The 15,061-nt window shown below is 39.9% G+C and overlaps 1 protein-coding gene across 3 annotated transcripts in view; it reads left to right on the top strand.

The window, feature by feature from the left end:
• LOC120529738 (alanine aminotransferase 2-like) overlaps positions 1–15,061 on the top strand; it is a 59,919-nt gene that overhangs the window by 38,966 nt on the left and 5,892 nt on the right. For 2 of the 3 annotated variants that reach the window (XM_039753811.1, XM_039753812.1), the window contains exons 9-11: positions 1,168–1,342; positions 4,596–4,751; positions 10,988–11,100. In XM_039753811.1, the coding sequence (XP_039609745.1) occupies positions 1,168–1,342; positions 4,596–4,751; positions 10,988–11,100 (444 nt within the window). The remainder of the gene's footprint in view (positions 1–1,167; positions 1,343–4,595; positions 4,752–10,987; positions 11,101–15,061) is intronic. The other variant, XM_039753813.1, reaches the window with a different exon arrangement.

Here is a 15,061-nt window from a genome sequence, read left to right as displayed (position 1 = left end):
AAACTGATAGTGCTAGATGTGTAGTTTTGAGTATCACATAAACATATACTTACTTGCGATTTCCTCTGGTCATCTGTCTTCAGATAACAATTTGGTCTGCTCTCTTCAGGTCATCATCTGCATTGGGCCAAGCAGCCTGTCTGAAAATGGCCACCAAGAGAGGTGGTTTTCTCAAGATAAAAAATGGCAGTGAGAGAGACAGGCACTGCTGGCCCTAACATATATAGTCCAAGGTTTTCAGGGTGTGGCATCTTGTTAAATATATTAATTAGACAAAGCTTGTTGGCATTTGGGGGGTGGAGGATGAATTCAGGTGATCTTTGGTACCCAGCACCTGTTTTTTCCCTGCTGTCACTGCCACTTACCTCCCTTTGTGTATCTTCAAGACTTAATGGTTTGGGTGTGACATTTTCACTTTCGCCTAGGGCAGCATTAAAGCTAGAGATGGCTCTATAGGCAAAGCAACAAAATGTATGCCAATCCTTTGGTTTACTGCCACACATTATGGGCCAATAGGGAGCTGTTGCACAGAGTGACTCTCTTGACTCAGTTCTCCAATAACCAAATGGATACGATTACTCACTACTTTATGTCAGTTCTTGTTTAAGCATGGCCCCATGCCATCTCTAGGCTATCCTTGTTGCCCTTTCATCTGATGCTAGCTGGCCAGTTTCAAAGGTTTACTTGTCCCTTCATGATAGAATGGCTCATAGAATGTCCTTGTAAAACCAGTTACAAGTAGATTGGTGAACGCCTCCAACCCTCTGACCACCAATTATATTGACAAAGCAGCAGGTAAAAAAAGTTCTTATCAGTGATAGCATTTCCAAAATTTTGGAGAGTCTACAGTAACTTACAGACTTTATAGAAAGTTGTTTCTTTCTTTAAGTCTCTAATGGATTCTTAAATGACATATACAAACAAATTATTAAATGTTAATCTACATTACAAAATGAATAAATGGTGTTTACAACTTGTTACAATGTGATCTCTTTGTGTTGAATGTTGAGTTTTCTTTTTTGCTTCTAGAGGTAATCAGAGAACAGTGTTTGGACACCATACTGTCCTGGCTATTATTGTAGTGTTACATTTTAAATATTTTACTTTTAACCTGAACACCTTAGAGTTTGTCCTCTTAACCACCACCCATACTCCATCCATTCCTAGGTGCGGCTTTCGCTGTGGGTACATGGAAACTGTCAACATTGATCCAGAAGCAACTACACAGTTGAGAAGGCTAATGACGAGCAGCTGCCATCCATCCATCATTGGGCAGATTGTTCTTGATATCCTAATGAAACCCCCACAACCGGGAGAGCCATCATATGAGAACTTCAATAAGGTAGAGTGATCACATACAAACTCACTCATCTGGAGTAAAGAATGACCTCAGCTCCACTAGTTGAATGGTTTAGACAGTGCAGAGAGAAGTCAATAATTAGTAGTAGAATGGTGTGCTCACATAAAGTCCAGCATGGAAGAAAGCATGGGATAAACTAGAACGCTTTGACAAATGGATGTCAATGTAATTGTATTCAGTTTCATTCTTGCTCAGAGCTCTGTAACACAGGTAAAATGCAATTACAAACTTTACTAATGATTGATTACAGTAATGCATGCACATTAAATTATAGATCTGATAATAAAAAACAGTAAATCAGGCCAGTTTCAAACAGAATGACATGAAAGTATCTTAACAATATATGAACTTTCATATTTGGATTGAATTATGACCAGATGACACTGGAGTGCAGGAAAACAGAAACTCTAGTCAGCAGCATCACTGGAGAAAATAATCTTCTGGGCAGTCCACTGTCAGTTAATACCGACTAAGTCAGACAGAGTCACAGTACTGGAGACATTGCTGCTTCTGGGAATTCTACAAGAGAAGTCTGTGCTGGGCACCCTAATAAGATGACAGATTCTTTTTATTCTTGGATTACATCATTATTCTTGTAGAATTATTCATGGTACAATTCATGTCAGGATCTGCCAGGAAAACTCCTATTGAATATCGTCAGAATGGATTCAGCTGCATTTGCTATAACATCGCCCTGTCTCTGTCTCTCTGTCCCTCTCTCTGTCTTTGTCTGTTTGTGTTTCTCTTTCCCTTTTCACTGAGGTGCTCTTGGCTCTCCAGCCATTATTTTCTCCAGGTGCTATGAGAACATGCAGACAATTAGAAAAGGGAAACTTAAGAAGGTCTGTGTCTGGATCCTCTCTATATCCTTGTCAGCCACTTCATTAATATCTCCTGTTTGTGTAAAAAGATTTACACAGAGCACCCGCTTTAATAATTTAATATCAAAGCCCACCCTGCATACCTCTTTAAAATCACTATGCTCACCGTTCAATGCGCCATCACATTCTTTTTCATAAAATATTTCAGAAGCTCAAAATTAGGTTATAAGGGTGGCACATGCATTCAAGGACACTTCTGAAAATTATCTATACATTTTCAAACCTACTTAAAGGAATGGAAGCTCCACCCAAAAATGATATTTTATTTTTTATATGTTTCTTACCCTATGTAGTTTGCAGTGATGGTCAAGGAAAAAAAAATCCAATATCCATCCATTATCCAACCTAAAATATCATAACTAAAGGGTCACGGGGGTCTGCTGGAGTCAATCCCAGCCAACACAGGGCGCAAGCCAGGAAACAAACCCCGGGCAGGGTGCGCACACACACACACCAAGCACAATTTAGAGTCGCCAATGCACCTAACCTGCATGTCTTTGGACTGTGGGAAGAAACCCACGCAGACACGGGGAGAACATGCAAACTCCACACAGGGAGGACCCAGGAAGCGAACCCAGGTCTCCTAACTGCGAGGCAGCAGCGCTACCCACTGCGCCACCGTGCCGCCCATAATCTCAAATTTAATGAAAAATGATAGAAAAACATTTATGGTATAATAGAATGCATATACAATGACAAACAGTGTGACAAACATTCATGGAAGAAAGAGAAAAATCCTTATGTTACTCATACGTCATAATCCATGTGTCTGTAATTCAGATTTATGATGCAGACTTTTAAAACGTATGTATTTTTTGATAAAATAATACTTCCTGAAGAAAAATCAGCATGCAACATAAAGAGGAAAGGCACATTCCTATAATACTGAGGTCTTGAAGGGAGCTCTTGCTCTTCATTCATTGGTCAAGAGTTGTGTCTTCACTTCAAAAGCACAGAATTCTGGGAATGCATCTTTCCTGTTTATGCTGTATGTTGATTTTTGCAAAAGTGAAGTATTACAGATATTTTAACAGAAAATGCAGGTGTTTTGCATGTTTTGAGAATATGACTAAATAAAGGAGAAATTTCACCTCTTCTGGCAGTATTCCATACGAAAATTTTATTGCTCAAAGATTGATCTTTGATGGCTCATGGGGCATGAAAGAGATTCTCATTTATGTTTTATTTAACAATCAACTTTGTCATAGATGTTTCTACCAAAATTATTTAGGAGAAATAGCTTCAGACAAAAAGAAGACATGAGATATAATTTAGGTGAAACAAGTCAGAATTGAGAATTTGGTTTGAAAAGTGTGAGGTCTCTTTTTAGTCTTTGTTTAATCTCTTTTAAGACTTCATATTTTTTACCTGTTGTTGGACAGATGCCTTTATCCGAGGTGACTTACAGCATCTGAGATAAGATTAGTTACATTCCTTTGGTTTTTCCAATTGGAGCACAGGCAGCTGAAGTGACTTGTTTGTGGTCACACCGTGTTGGTAGGAATACTTGAACCCACAACCTCTGCGTGTGAAATCCAAAGACTTAACCACAAATCCACACTGCCTGCCTTTTCTTCTAGAATGAATATGACATAATTAGAGCACAGCAATATAGATTACAGCAACTAATAATACTATTCAAAAGCAAGGAATGAAGTTTTGTAATCACAGTAAAGAGTTTTATTACTATCACAAACAACTGTCCGTACATTTTATCATATATTCTTGAGCACACAATGCAAATATATTCAAATTACAAAAAAAAATGTCAAGATACTACTTGGCAAATCTTAGCCCATTGTATGACTTTACTGAAATCTCTGCTAAAACACTGAGACACTTGTGAGAACACTGGCGGTATTTTTTCTCAGGTGAAAAATCTGACAAGCATGAGGTAATAGAAGATATCTCCATTATACTTTTCTCTAATCTCATTCTTGTCTAGGAGAAATCAAAAAGATACTAAGAGATATTTTTTTGTTTTTTCATTCCTATGGATTGGACCTTAGATAGAAACCAGTTCTTCTCCAGTCCACAAACACACAGTTTAAAATGGACAGTTTGAGTCATTAATAATCAAACACATATGTCTACTACAGAAAAACCGCAGAATCATAAAAAAAACACAAAGGAAGAAATTCCTGTCAGGCAAAGACCTAAGAAAATTTAACCCAGGAACTCCATCAAATCAGCACTAACTACTGCACCACCTGTAAAAATGAAAAGAACAGAAACCAAAATGGCATTCCCTACCGAAAATGTTGTGGGAATCTAAGAATAACTTATTATATCATGTGGTGGAAGAGGAGGGCCTCATCCTATTTCAAAATTCTAAGCTATTTTATCTTTTTCAGGAGAAAACCTTCATCATGAACACTTTAGCCCGCAACTCCAAACTGGCTGTGCAGACGATAAACGCTCTTCCTGGTCTGAGGTGCAATCCAATCCAAGCTTCCATGTTCTGCTACACTCGGATTGAGCTACCCAGCAAAGCACTGGGGCAGTGTAAGGTGAGGAATTGGCCAGAGCTAATGGACATTATGGGTTAACATCTAAGCCTTCTCACACTAAAATATCGGGTGAGCAGGAGTTACAGGTTTTCCAGTAGGTGATATTGAATTTTTTAAATGATCCTCCAACATCATATGATTTAGCCACTTTGTCATCTGCCTGGATAGGAAGCTCTGACAAGTGCCAAACTGTCAAACTCTTCAACCCACAACATATTGTATAATGTAGTCATACCATCATTTGTGCCATCTTGGTAGAATACCAGTCATTGGCAGTCACATAAATGTAGATACATCCTCCATTCATCCATCCATCCATTATCCAACCCGCAATATCCTAACTACAGGGTCATGGGGGTCTGCTGGAGCCAATCCCAACCAACACAGGGCGCAAGGCAGGAAACAAACCCTGGGCAGGGCACCAGCCCACCGCAGTAGATACATCATGTCCAATTAATTTGTCATTGGTCTTAGTAAGCTGCAGTGACTGCATTCTTAGATATTCTTCTTATCAGCTATAACATGACTATTTTTACCTGTCCACATCATGAACAAGTACTTACAGTACCTGTCTGACTATCTGCATTATTGCATTATATTTCATGCCAAATTTGGTCTGATTTTTTTTTTGTTATAGGTGTACATAAAGAGAGTTCAAGCTTGGTAAAAAAAATGACACTAAGCGTGAAATCTATAGGTATCTCTGTGAAGCTTAGTGACACCATCAAGCCATTACCATTTTGAGTATTGTTTTTCATGGACAGTATAATATTGTTGCAGAATCCTTACCCATTGCTACCATAAAGGCTGATGCCATATGTAACCCCATCATACTACCATTATCAAAGACCAGAGTAAGAACTTTGCATAAACAATAAAGGAAAAATTCAGGATTGTTCTGGACAAAAAGCTCCTCAATATTTCAAGGACATTTTGGACTTCTGAGTGGATGATTTATGCTAGAATTGAGAGTATCACTTAGTATCAGTGTTATTTCTTTAATTGTTCATACTCATATTCTTTAGTGAAACAACTACAGTATCTCCTGACAACTCTCATTTTGTCACAAATCTTATGATGTTTCTCTAAAGCTTCAATTAAAATATACGTATATCATTTTTAACTATTAACTTTTTCCAGATGAAAATTTCAGCTTCCTACTTACCCCATTCCAATGACCAACCAGACTCTTTTACCACATCCCAGCTTCTTTTCCTACTTCCAGTATAACCCTTCTGAAACTACTTCCAGGTGTGCTCTAGAAGTAGTGTAGAATACCTGAAGCTGTATGTCTAGAGCTCCCTCTGGTGGTCTCAGGTGCTCCTGAAAACACTGAGCTCAAAATATCTTAAAAAAGGTCGAGCAGTTAACCAAGGGTCTGCTTTCCCCAGTAGCCAAGGTTTCTGAATTTCAGATTAGTTTTTGTTTTCATGATGAATAGGAGACATCGTAAATATTTAACATTATGCCACATTTCATCTTTGTTTTGGTATGGGTGCATTCATTTTACATAGAGTCTAGCTCCAGACCTCTCAACTGTTCACAAGCCAGTCAAATTGCACAGATTAGATGACTTCTAGCAGCTTTTCAACTATACATCAGTCACATTGCACAGTACACCCAGTCATTTGTGTCTTTTGAAACATGCACATTTTATAAGTAATGATCACGACTATTCAGCAGCCAGTGGACATGCCATGTAGTAGGACTGACTAACATGTAATGGCACTATAATGTAGTGCTGCTGTCTGCAGTCACAACTCCTCGGAATTTACACTCAGATAAACGTGTAATTCGAATAACGGCCTAACAGAGCTTCTGAATCTCAGAGCTCTAGAGGTCTGCAACTAGACCCTTCTCCATTTCAGAGCAAAAGCATTGGGTGTTTCCTAGGTGGTTGTTCCCAGAATTCCCCAGAATGTGCAACATGCAGTATGTCATCGAAATGACAGATGTAAGATCACCCCTGATGTATCGTTGGTATCCGAGTTAGGTGGATAATTCCTGTCTACCGAGCAAATTTAATTCTTGAGCACTGTCTTCCTGGTTAAACAAAATTGATTCTGTTAATGTCTTTGAGTTTTTTTTGTTAAACTGTATTAATCCCCTTGACCTTTGGGATCCAGTTGACAGATAGGTTTGATTTTCAGTTTTCACCTTGGCTTGTTCCTGACTGTGTTCATTTCTGAGTCCTTAATAAACATACTTTCTCACCCCAACAGTACAGAATACACAAATAACACAGGTGAACCCCCATTCTAACATCTTAGGCCAGATTTATGCTTCACGCAACGCAACACATGCATTTTATACTTGCGCGCATACTTGACGTAAATCTGGAAGAATCCACCAGGTGGCAGTGCGAGATATTATCACGGTGAGAACAGGTTCTGCTTCACTGTGTTGTGAATTGCCTGGAACACCCATAAAATTCCAATGACACCTTACCGCAATATCTCTGAAGAGGATGTTTAATGATTACATCCATTAATCCAGGGATGTATCCATTCCAGCTAGCATTGGGCACGAGGCAGAAACAAACCCTGGACAGGGCATCAGCTCATCGCAAGGCGAATACAAGCACTCACATACACACAAAGGCGTCATTTTAGTGTCATCAAATCTGCATATCTTTGGAAGGAAACCGGAATACAGTGCGGACACCCAGCAGGAAAACATGTAAGCTCCAGGAAGGGAATACCAGGGACGTGACTCCCTGTGAGACAGCAGAGCTACTGTTCTGCTACCATGTCACCTCAATGTGTGTAATTATTAACAATATTCATTATTTAAATGAAACTAACGATTTATCTGTAAAATGTAACATACATACTTTAATGCATTTCATCATGAAAGTGAAATCAAGTATAAATCTAAATGTGCAGAGAGTTGGAATGTCATAAATTTAATGTGTTCTGTGTGGTGATCACTGCCTGCCACTGCTGTCAGTTCAGGAGGAAACCCCAGAAGCTTGTAGTGATTAACAACTGGGATGACGTTTACGACGGTCTGCTTTAATGATAAACTATGAGGTTAAAGTGGACATTTCGAAATTAAAGCCAAAATGTCCACTTTAATCACAAAATACACCTTTTCACCACGTCCGTACATTATGTTGCTGTTGTGAAGTTGCAAAAAAAAAAGACGGCACGAAAGATGGTATGCGAGACTTTAAAAATGTATCATGTGATTACAATCGGGAATATGTGACGCTTGAATATAAAAGCACCACGAATATATTGTATGTCGACATTTTGCTTAACCACATCAAATCATTCATCAAACATCGATCCCGTAGGATCCGCATAGCGGCTTTCTGTCACATGTAGATAGTAAACAGAGACTACAGTGGGATGCAAAAGTTTGGGCAACCTTGTTAATAGCCATTATTTTCCTGTATAAATCGTTGGTTGTTACGATAAAAAATGTCAGTTAAATATATCATATAGGAGACACACACAGTGATATTTGAGAAGTGAAATGAAGTTTATTGGATTTACAGAAAGTGTGCAATAATTGTTCAATTAGCCCTAAATTTGGGCACTGTTGTCATTTTATTGATTCCAAAACTTTTAGAACTAATTATTGGAACTCCAATTGGCTTGGTAAGCTCAGTGACCCCTGACCTACATACACAGGTGAATCCTATAATGAGAGAGAGTATTTAAGGGGGTCAATTGTAAGTTTCCCTCCTCCTTTAATTTTCTCTGAAGAGTAGCAACATGGGGGTCACAAAACAACTCTCAAATGATTTGAAGACAAAGATTGTTCACCATCATGGTTTAGGGGAAGGATACAGAAAGCTGTCCCAGAGATTTAAGCTGTCTGTTTCCACAGTTAGGAACATAATGAGGAAATGGAAGACCACAGGCTCAGTTCAAGTTAAGGCTCGAAGTAGCAGACCAAGAAAGATTTCGGATAGACAGAAGCTTAATTTAATGGTGAGAACAGTCAAGAGTCAACCCACTGACCAGCACCAAAGACCTACAACATCATCTTGCAGCAGATGGAGTCACTGTGCATCGTTCAACCATTCGGCACACTTTACACAAGGAGATGCTGTATGCGAGAGTGATGCAGAGGAAGCCTTTTCTCCGTCCACAGCACAAACAGAGCCGCTTGAGGTCTGCTCAAGCACATTTGGACAAGCCAGCTTCATTTTGGAATAAGGTGCTGTGGACTGATGAAGCTAAAATGGAGTTATTTGGGCATAACGAGGGGCGTTATGCATGGAGGAAAAAGAAAACAGCATTCCAAGAAAAACACCTGCTACCTACAGTAAAATATGGTGGTGGTTCCATCATGCTGTAGGGCTGTGTGGCCAGTGCAGGGACTGGGAATCTTGTCAAAGTTGAGGGCCGCATGGATTCCACTCAGTATCAGCAGATTCTGGAGACCAATGTCCAGGAATCAGTGACAAAGCTGAAGCTGCGCCGGGGCTGGATCTTTCAACAAGACAACGACCCGAACAACTGCTCAAAATCCACTAAGGCATTCATGCAGAGGAACAAGTACAACGTTCTGGAATGGCCATCTCAGTCCCCAGACCTGAATAGAATTGAAAATCTGTGGTGTGAGTTAAAGAGAGCTGTCCATGCTCGGAAGCCATCAAACCTGAATGAACTAGAGATGTTTTGTAAAGAGGAATGGTCCAAAATACCTTCAACCACAATCCAGACTCTCATTGGAACCTACAGGAAGCGTTCAGAGGCTGTAATTTCTGCAAAAGGCGGATCTACTAAATATTGATTTCATTTCTTTTTTGTGGTGCCCAAATGTATGCACCTGCCTGATTTTGTTTGAACAATTATTGCACACTTTCTGTAAATCCAATAAACTTCATTTCACTTCTCAAATATCACTGTGTGTCTCTCCTATATGATATATTTAACTGACATTTTTTATCGTAACAACCAACGATTTATACAGGAAAATAATGACTATTAACAAGGTTGCCCAAACTTTTGCATCCCACTGTATGTCACATTCCAACTTTTATCACACTGCGCCCCCCGACTTTTTGCTGGTACTGCAACTCATCCACATGTCGCTTTAATTTCTGAGAACCTGCTCAGACGACATGCCAAATGAACACTGGGAATGCTTGGCAGCCATGATGAGTGCACGTCCGCGTTCTGAGCGTGAAGTATGAACGAGCCCTTATAGATTGGGAAACCTCTGACTCATCAGTAGTCATTTCCTCTTTTTGGTTCTGAAATCTTCTGGACATTTTTTTTGGTCCTGTATCCATTTGGTATCACCTTCTGCTTGTCTAAGCCTTGGTCACCACGTACCACCACGTACCTTAGTGTTATACCTACTAGTCAACTCAAAACAAACATGATAATTGTGTTAGATGTCTGAATACTTCAGTTAGTGTTTGGACCTGCTTTACACCAGATGTACACCATAATAAACTCTGGCCCTCCAAATCAGATTATAGATATTGGCAAAATGGGTCACAGCCACATCATGCCATGATCAAAGAAAATTTATCCAAGAAAATTAAAAAAAGTTGTTGATGAAGGATTTCAAACTCACCTCTGCATTTTTTGGATCCTCATGGTCTCACAGTTTGAGCCATGTTGTCCAAATGAGGAAATCAATCTTTCTAGAAGTGACTCTCCCACAAAAGTCGTGTCTGGGATCAAACTTGCAGTCAGGTGTACAGAGAAGAGTGCACCTCTATGAAATCAAGGCTTAGAATTTGCTTTCTATAATCCTATAAAGACAACTGCCAATCTGCAGGAGACTCCCACCCCCAAGACAGGGTTAGTATTTATGATAAATGTGGGATCCATGGCTGAAAAACAACACAGAAAACTATGCTCACATGAGTGCTCACCCCCAGGTTTACCAAACTACAGCAGTATTTTTAATTGGGGAATATGAATTGGTCCTGTGTGATTGTGAGAACTGTGGTGGACTGGCACCCAAAGGCTTGGCTCCTGCCTTGTAGATGATGATGTTAGGTTATCCCCCTAACCTGGAATAAGAGTTTGAATCAGATTAAGTGGGTCTGAAAATATTTTCTAATGTCCATACTTTGGATTACTGTACAGTAGCATGCACACTGATGTAAAAGCAGAACTATTTGATTTTACATTGAGCAGTGTGCTGATCTCTGTACATCAAGATTGGTATGTGAGTTTAGTTTTTTTTTTTTTTAATATCCACTGTAATGATTGTTAAACCTCAGAAAGCTAAAGTTAAGTTTTATTATTTATCCCTCCCAGGTTCTGGATCTTTATCCCAGCTTATTTTACTGCATGCAGCTCCTAGATGAGACTGGCATTGTCTTGGATCCTGGAACAGGATTTGGTGAAAATGATGGAAGAGACTATATCCGGTATTTGAATAGGCCCGAGTGCTTTTGCTGTCTTGAGTTTCAAATTTATCCAAAAATAGTAGAGGCACTGGAGGCTGCCGGGAAATTCAGCAGGAGCGTATTAGCACAGAGTACACCTGTTACAAATTGAAGTCTTATTATTAACTGAGTGACCCAGCATTTGCGCGATAGACATATGCGTGCCGACAAAATAGCGCGCGGCGTCAAAATCGCGCCGACAAAATCGCGACAGTTTCATTAAATATAAATTGCTAGTTTAAAGCATATATAATAATGGTTATTTTAGAAGTCAGTATTATGAGACACGGCACGCGGATAGTCCTTAAGATCACGCCCTGCATATGTAGGAAGAATTGCAGAAAGACGTCTTGATAGTTGAGCGTAGTAGATAGTTGCTGGCTGCCTGACTGCTGGTAATTCCGCTTTGTATACGACGCATTATGCCAACCCTCGACTGAGTTATTTGTTCGCGCATGCCATCAGCAGTTATAACAGTTATAACCTAGCACATAATGTGTACATAATGCGCACGTACGCGTCCCACTCTCTTGGCCTCTCTCGCGATTTTGTCGTGGCGATTTTCTCGGTGCGCATTTGTCGAAAACCAGTTAGCGGGTTTGTCGGTGCTCATTTGTCCGTCGCGGTTTTGTCGGCGCTCATATGTCTATCGCGCTTTTGTGGGTGAACCATAAACTGAGTAGCACTCTTTATTTCATAACATTGAAATACTGTAATCCTTAAAAGTGTATAAGAAATGAGACAGATATACTTTGAACAGTTGTATAAAATGGTTTAAGAACACTCAATTACCAAATAATCACATGAACATGATGATTTGGAATCCTACATTTCAGTGTAAGGGTGGCATAGTAGTGCAATGGCTAGTACTGCTGCCTCATGGGTTTAGTGCCCTGGGTTCAAATACTGTGCTTGGATGTTCCTTCTTTGAAGTGGGTGTCTTTTTTTGCTTTCTCTTTGTGTGTGCATTTTTTCTGTGTCTGTTTGCCTCAAGGTACTCCAGTTCTTATCTTACATTTCCAAAGACACGCAGGTTTGGTTAGTTGGGAATTCTAAATTGGCTCATGTATTGGTATGATTGTGTTTGTGTAGTGTGAGAAGTTCAGCCCGGACACAAATAGACTGACACCGGCAATTCTTAAATCACAAGTTTAATAAAGACCAAGTCCCCCAAGACACAAGTCCCACACACACACAGTGCTTCCCACACCAAACACCCTTACTTGGGCCTGTCAATGTCCGTGGGCCACCTCTCTTTCATCCACTGGAGCTTCATCCTACTCCAGCACCCAACTCCAGCTCCTTAAATGTAGGAAGGCGGCCCCTTTTATAATCACCCAGATGTGCTCCAGGTGCTCGCTGACATTTTCCCGGGTGTCCCTGGAAGGTCCTCCCTCCATTTTCCCAGGTGTGGCGGAAATGCCAATCTCCCGGGCACAATGATGCTCGGGGCTCCCGCTGGCGATGGCCTTGAGCCTCAGTGGGCTTAAGTCTTCTTGTTCCATCCCTGTGGTCCCCTCCTTATCCAGGGCGGTTGCCCCCTCATGCCTGGGGGACGTATAGGAGCCTCCAGCCTCCTGCCACAGTAGGTATGCGTGAGTGGGCACTGCAAATAGACTGGTGGGCTGTCCGAAGTTGTTTCCTGCCTTGGTCGCTGTGCTGCTGGGACAGGCTCAAACCCTGGAAATTTTGCTTTGGATTAAGCAGATTTAGGAATCAGTGCTTCAATTTAAACAAATACCCCACCAAAATATTATATTTGTATATATATATATTTTATATATATATATAACTAACTCAATATTAATTGATGACAGAGGAAAAAAGTGAAAAAATGTTTTCATGGAGAATGGAGATAGGAAAGTTTCAGATAGAAAGGGCGTCAATGGAGGTCAATGCTGCATCACAGGAAACATTATTTAAAAATGTGTGAAAAAATCTTAAGTTACTTGTGTTATGTAAAAGACAAAATAAAGTCATCCAGTAGTATGCTCACAATGGGCAAAACACATACATTTTTTTTTGCTAAATAAAAATAATAAAATAAATTCTTTCAAAAAATCAGAGCAGTGCATGCACAGGAATGTGGATGTGGATTATGTAACGGATTGCTCTTTGATTACAATGATTACTCTTTCAGCGAGACAATATCAGTCTTGCATTAAAGCAAGACCTTGTCATTATTAAATTATTATCGTAAGTGCCAAACTATATATTTTTGTAATAATATTTTTAAGTCATTTCTCAAGGCTGCCCTGACTTACATCTTCTCTTTGTTACAAAGTCAATGCTAAGTGTTCAAGGCATGAAGACTAATAAGATTCAAAGAATAAAAATATGAAAGTTAAACTAAAAGAATGTGATGTTTGAACATTTTTTTTCAAACAAAAAACACAGATACATGGAATACATTACCAAATGGTGTGGTGGACAGCAGGACTCTATGGACTTTTATATCTCAGTTTGATGTTATTTTGTACAGTCAGGTGAATAGGATGGATGTGCTTGTTGAGCTGAATGGCCTGTTCTTGACACAATTGTTCCAATGTCCTAAAATTAGTTGATTTTTCTTATTTGATTATTTTAATGTCTATGATAACCCCAAATATGGGTTTGGTTGAATTATAATTTATATGATTCCCCTAATTTACCAGTAACATCTTTGTATATTGACAATGTGAAAGAATTTGTCAATAGAATTAGCTTTGGGAAGAGAGTGTCTGTGCAGAGACTTTTTACATTGTGTGATTTGCATTCAGCTGAACATGGAAAGCGTCGAAGCACCTATAAAAACAGCAAAGATGACTTCAACACTTAACGTAAGTTCTGTTTGCTCTCTGCCCGTCGAGGGTGCGTTTATATGTTGTGTGTCCTGCAGTATGTACAGTTTTCCGCCGACAGTGCAGATAGCTTCACCTGCCAAAAGTGTTTAGTTAAATTTAGAGTTGGTCGGGAAAATACGAATTGGAGGACTGCGTTAGGAATCTGATAGCAAGTAGGCAAAGCGAAAATTGGATTGACTCGGTTTGTTTAGACGATTCGGCTACTTCTGATTCGGCTTCAGTCTCTCCAGGTCCCACTGTAGTCAGTGCGCGGCCGAAACCAGCAGCACCAATTCAGCCACAGGGCGAGTGGGTAACAATAAGACGGGGTCTAAGAATCCAAAATTTAGTCCCCAGCACCCAGGTCACCAATTCGGACCCAGAACAGGTTCTCAGCTCTCCGCAGCGCGCCTGTGGAAACTGAGAATAATAAAGTGCTCATAATTGGCGATTCCATAGTGCGGAATGTTAGAATTCCAAACTATGTTAAACCAGCAGTTAATGTTAAGTGCCTTGCAGGGGCCAAGATTTCTGGCATAAAGGCCACATTGGACCGTGTCGCAGACGATGAAGCATCTACCTTATTGCTGCATGTTGGCACTAATGATATTTATTTACAGCAATCTGAGGTATTAAAGCGAACTTCATCTCTCTATGCACCAAAGCTAAAACAAAATGTCGGAATTTAATTGTATCTGGTCCCTTACCAAGATTATATAGAGGGATGTGATTTATAGCAGATTGCATTCCTTTCACTGCTGGCTAGAAACCTGGTGTGCAAATAAAAGCATAGCATTTGTGAACAATTGGGATGATTTTTGGGAAAGGCCTGGATTTTTCAGAAGAGATGGTCTTCATCCTAACTGGAGGGATCTTATGTATTATCCCAAAATATGGCAGCAAAACTGCCTGGTTGACTGATTAGAGCACCATCCAGGCCGCAGTCATGTGATCTTAAATCACAGGCTGTTGTTTATCCCACCTGTTATTTTCCTGAAGCTGTTACCCATAATCCCTGTTGTGGGGCATCCAGTAAATTTAGTCTTGATACAAACCATAAATTAATTGATAACCAAAAATTAAGGTGTATAATTAGACCAAGGGATAAAACCAGACACTCC

This window comes from Polypterus senegalus, chromosome 5, assembly GCF_016835505.1.
Source record: "Polypterus senegalus isolate Bchr_013 chromosome 5, ASM1683550v1, whole genome shotgun sequence".
Classification (NCBI taxonomy): Eukaryota; Metazoa; Chordata; class Cladistia; order Polypteriformes; family Polypteridae; genus Polypterus; species Polypterus senegalus.
Note: the sequence above shows the minus strand (reverse complement) of the source record. Positions and strands in the feature narration are given on the sequence as shown.